Source organism: Canis lupus, chromosome 30 (assembly GCF_003254725.2).
Source record: "Canis lupus dingo isolate Sandy chromosome 30, ASM325472v2, whole genome shotgun sequence".
Classification (NCBI taxonomy): Eukaryota; Metazoa; Chordata; class Mammalia; order Carnivora; family Canidae; genus Canis; species Canis lupus.
The window spans coordinates 291,551-297,199 of record NC_064272.1 but is presented as its reverse complement, the minus strand read 5'-3'; the positions used below and the strand labels follow the sequence as shown (position 1 = coordinate 297,199).

Below are 5,649 nucleotides of genomic sequence, written 5' to 3'. Positions count from 1 at the left end.
CTTATGTGCTCTCTCTCTTTCTCTCACTGTATCTCAAATATATAAAATATTTTTAAAAATATGATTCTGTCATTTTTTGTACCTTAATTATGCAATATTAAAAATAAAATTTTAACTAAAAAAGTCCACATAGAAAAATGATTATTTCTCCAGCTAATAATATAAAAAACTACCTTGTCTGAAAAGACAGGAATTATGAAGACTTATGTGATGACAGAGTGTTTTGTATGAAGAATTAGTCTCCCATAATCATGATAACAAGTGGTAGAGAATTATAACTCATCTCTGAAAGTTCCCAGGTAATTTTATCAGTATTAAACAGAAATTAATGGGTTCCTAGGTGGCTCACTCGGTTAGATTCCTGCCTTCAGCTCAGGTCATGGTCCCAGGGACATGGGATCAAGCCCCACATCAGTCTCCCTGCTCAGTGAAGAGCCTGCTTCTCCCGTTAGCTCTCCATCTGCCTCTCTCCCTGCTCATACTCATTCTCTCTCTCTCTCTCTCCCTCAAATAAAAAAATTTATTAAAAATAAAGAAATCATAAATTAACATAACTAAATACAAAATGCTCTGGTGAATAAATTTATTCAGCAAGTTGTTTTCCATGATTAATATGTATTAAGCAGCAACATTGAAGAAGGATTTGTGGAAGTGTTGACTATAAATGCTTTGTTAGATAGCCTTGCTATTTTACATGGTACTGTAACATTAACACCAATCATAGAATTGTCTTTATGTGTTGTCAATTACCTAGGACTGTGTGAAATGTAATATTATCTAAATATATCATATATACGGAAATAGATCTATTTTCTCTATTGTATGGAGATAAATATCTATTACTCCAAAATTGTCATCTGAGCTGTATTGGTTTGAGAGGAAGAGGTACAATTTATTTATCATATATAAATAAATACCATTTCTCAATGTATTCAAAGGCTATATATTAAAAATTTTAAGTAAAAAAAATAAGAAATAGAAATAAAACACACACTAATGAAAGAGAATCAAAATATCAGTAAGGTTCATTCTCTGGCTTTTATTATTATCATTACTATTCCAATAGAGTTAATCAACCCTTCCATTGGTCAAAATAATCTCCTTTAACATCATAGTGATTCTATTTGTAGTTGTCTAGATATAAGGCTACAGCAGTTACAGTTGAGTAACTTTAATTTGTTTCCAGGAAAAGAACATTTCTTATGACTGTAGAAACCTGGCCAGGCTTCAGATACTGACTCTTCAGTTTCCTCATAGCTGTCTTCACTTCTTTGTTCCTTAGAGTATAGATAACTGGGTTTAAAATAGGAGTAAATATGGTGTAAAATACAGCAAGGACTTTGTCAACAGAATAATTACTGAAGGGCCACACATAGATGAAGATGCATGGTCCAAAGAAGAGTGTGACCACAGTAATGTGAGCAGTCAATGTGGAGCGGGCCTTTGCCATGCTAGCAGAGGAGCGGTTCCTAACTGTGATAAGTATCACAGTGTAGGAGACAACCAAAAGGAGAAAGGAACTCATAGAAAGAAAGCCACTGTCTGCAACTATAAGTAGGCTGACAACATAAGTGTCTATGCAGGCCAGCTTGGTCACTAGAGGGAGGTCACAGAAAAAACTATCTACCTCATTGGGGCCACAAAAAGGCAAGTTAACAGTAAATGCCAACTGACTAGTAGTATGGATGAAACCCACAAACCAGGAGATGAGAACAAGAATAATACAAACACGACGGCTCATGATTGTCATGTAGTGGAGAGGTTTGCATATAGCTACATAACGGTCATAAGCCATGGATACAAGGAGCACCATTTCACTGCCAGTGAAAAGATGGACAAAGAAAATCTGAGCCAGGCAGGCATCAAAAGAAATAGTCTTGTGCTCAACCAGAAAGTCTGCAATCATTTTGGGAGTAGCAAAAGAGGCAACGCATATATCTATAAAAGAGAGGTTCGCAAGCAGAAAGTACATGGGGGTGTGAAGGCGGGAATCTGAGGTTACAGTAAGGATGATAAGAAAGTTTCCCAGCAGTATTGCTAGGTAAAGTAGTGAAAATAGGAGGAACAAGAAAGGTTGGAGTTCCCGGGAATTAGAGAGTCCCAGCAACACAAACGCCGTCACCCGGGAATGATTTGTCTCATTCATTGACTTTGGAAGGAACTTATCTTGTTACCTGAGTAGGAGAGAGACAGAGATCAATCCGTGAGCATGGCTTTCACTTCCGAGTTCCACTTCCTTCCTTAGAGATTCTAATTTCTACTTATATTATGTATCTGAATTTTCATGCATCATTGGAAGTTATATCGACAGCATAAAAACAACACTAAAGAGAGATGGAGGGGAGAGTAGTTGAGAAGATGTTTGACATTGGTGTATCCAGTTATGTGAATTTGAGGAATATAATCTATTTACACTAAAAATGGAATTGAAAATCTTGGAATGTTTTCTTGACCTATAGAGATCCAGACTACAAAATTACAGGGAGGCAAGCTGAATCATTTTCTCTTCAATAGATGATGTAACAAAGTTTGAATGGCTAACACAGAGGGAAATAATTTCACAATATTGACCCCCAAGTGTAGACACAAAAGTGTATATCCTGTACAAACCTATTTGAATAAAGTTCAAAAATAAGCTACACTATTCTATGATATCATAAAGCTCCTGTGGTGGTCATAGGGGAATAGGCACTGGAAGGTGACAGGAAGGGCTTCTGAAGTGCTGCTAATGTTCTGTTTCTTGATGTGGTTTATAAGTACATGGAAGTGTTTGCTTTGTTAAGACTTAAAAAGATGTGTAATTCTGGGATGCCTAGGTGGTTCAGTGGTTAAGCACTTGAAGCACTTGGCTCAGGGCATGATCCCAGAGTCCCAGGATCGAGTCCCACATCAGGCTTCCTGCATGGAGCCTGCTTCTCCCTCTGCCTCTCTCTCTCTGTGTCTCTCATGAATAAATAAATAAAATATTTTTTAAAAAGATGTGTAATTCTGCTTTGTGTACTTCTGTGCATATTTTATTGTTAATAAAACATTAACCAGCAGATAAAGGGACACCAATATATTGTGTAAGAGCTCACAGGCAGAATCATTGCCTTGAGTGATTAGATCTTATTCCCTTATCTATTTAGTTACAAAATGTATGCACTAAAATACAAAACCCAGCAAAACCCAAAGCTCTAGAGCTTATTGAAACTCTTCCTGGAGTTGTGACTTCTTTCTTCCTGGACTTATATGAAGGAATCTAGTGCATTTGTTCTCTTTAATTACTCCCTGATATTAAGATTCATTAAGCTCAGGTATTGTTAATTCACATGGATATATTACTGAATTATGACTGATATTTTATTTGATTTGGTGGGGATTTTAGAAATTATATTGCACAATAGTATTCATAGTAAGAAAAACAGACCATAAATAAAAAGTTCCTTCTCTTTTACTCAATTTTTCTGCATTATATTTTATCAACACTTTCTCCTTTTTATGTTGTTTTTATTTTTATAAACTATTATAACTTGTAAACATTGTATAGTGAATAAGAAAATTAAAAGGTGAAATGTAGAGAAATATATCTTTCTATATCCAAATCAGGTATTTGGAAGACAGTGTCTTATCTATTTAGATTTCTAACTATCTGCAGTTTTTTTTTATATTAATGTCTTCTTAGATCTAATTGCAAATTGCCTTGTGTTTCCTTGAGTTTCACTGGAGCTTTACACATAAAGACAGGGCTGTGATGAATAATTTTAACTCCTAGGAATCAGATTCAGGAACTCACTACTATATTTCAAATCTCTAGTTCTCTAGAAAATTCCCACAAAAAAGTAATTCACTTATCATCACCAGATGTATCAAAATATGGCTCTAGGATTTCAGAAGGGACTAACAGCAGAGTCTGAAGTCAGAGCAGGATGGAAGTAAATTTAACAATGGAATAAATTGTCTTTGAGGAGCCACCACATTCTCCACAGTGCATTTCTTCTCTCTTCCTCATCGTTTCTTGGTAGCCTGATTTTAAGTTAACTCCAGGTGCGCACATGGCCTATCCTCCCTAGGAAACACCCTGACTCTTAGACTCCTTGACACAAATACTACTTTGAATACCTGGAAGCAGGAGGGAAAATGATATCCAACAAGACCAACCAATAGGCATCCACATGTGTCCTGTCAGAAACAGCAAAGCCTTAAATTAAGCACAGGAAATGAGTCTCCCAGGGGGACCTTCTAGAGATACAACAGAAAGGCATAGCAGAGATGACTTTCTGGAAATTTAGGAATAAAATACATAATCCAGTCATGTGAGAAAATCACCACAGGATTTATCCTCCCAATAAATCTACAAGCTCTACTCTTCCTGGTCAATGGCTTCTTGGGGGACCCAGGAAAAGAAAAGACCCAGTTTTTCATGGGAAAAAATACTGGGCCAGTTAATCCAATCAAGAGCTGGGTTTCTTAATATAGAAAACAACAATGAGCTAAATTCTAAATAAGTGTACTCTAAAGACAAATTCTTTACTTCTGATAGAACTGCATTCTTTTTCAGTTGATTTGCCCTGTCAGTATGTAGATGTCCACCTCTCAGGGCACAGTGCTGTGCACTGTGATAGAGTGGTTAGGTTTGTAACTTGCCTCCAGAGATCATTTACTAACACTCAACACTTTTTTATTTAGAGAAGTTGCTGAGTCCTCATTTTCCTTCACTGGCTAGCACATTCTTTTTTACTAGAAATAGACTTTTTACACCAAATAAGGCTGCTGTAATTTAGTGAAAACATAAAGCTTTGAAATTTTAAAAACTATGTTAGGGGCATCTAGATGGCTCAGTTAATTGTTGGATACTTAGTTTTGGCTCTGGTCATAATCTTGGGGTTGTGGAATTGAACCCTGTGTGGGGCTCCATGCTAAGTGCAGAATCTGCTTAAGAATCCTCTCTCTCTCCCCCTCTCCTTCTCCCATTCTCCTCATGTGTACAGTCTCTCTTTCTCAATAAACAATACAATTTTTTAAAATTACTGTACTGTTTCAGATCAGAGAATGTATTTTCTGATGATGTTACATACTCAAAGATAGCATGACCTGACTCATCCAAGAATGAGTTTCTACTGAGTCAATGTGTTCTTGTAAAGACCAAGTTTCATCCCTTGTACTATTTGAAAGTAAATTAATGCATGCACACAAGGTCGTACTAGGTAACCCTCAGGTCCTCCCTTTTTGAAATTCTGTCAAATTCTTTCCTGCTATTTCTATCTTGACTATTATGACTGGTGGATTAAGTAAAGTAAGTAGTACTGTTTGTAAGAGGCCAGATAACACTCTCAGATCAAAGAGACATCATTCACAAGCTTTCCAGCATTGCCACTCCCTTTACCCTCTCTCTCTAAATCCAGATCAGGGATATAACACTTACTGTGGAGATACACGCTGGCATGTGGGTCTTGTAAGGATGCTGACAGAGGGCTTTCACTTACCTGAGATGAAATGGGAAATCTGGATATGTTCTATAATTTATACTCATTAATGCTTAGCAAGAATTTGTTGTTACTTCCACAACTCCTAGAGGAATAGCTCTGACTCAGAAGAGATGAATCATAAAGTCTACTTTTAAATAAGAAGGAAATAGACCTAGGCTGTCTGTAGCCAGGATGGACTGTC

General features: G+C 36.6%; 1 protein-coding gene across 1 annotated transcript; it reads right to left on the bottom strand.

Annotated features, from left to right (window-relative positions):
• Positions 1–1,107: 1,107 nt before the first annotated feature.
• Positions 1,108–2,161, bottom strand: LOC112675434 (olfactory receptor 4K15). The gene has a single exon (XM_025472036.2). The coding sequence runs from the start codon at positions 2,144–2,146 to the stop codon at positions 1,172–1,174; it is 975 nt and encodes a 324-aa protein (XP_025327821.1). The 5' UTR covers positions 2,147–2,161; the 3' UTR covers positions 1,108–1,171.
• Positions 2,162–5,649: the final 3,488 nt, after the last annotated feature.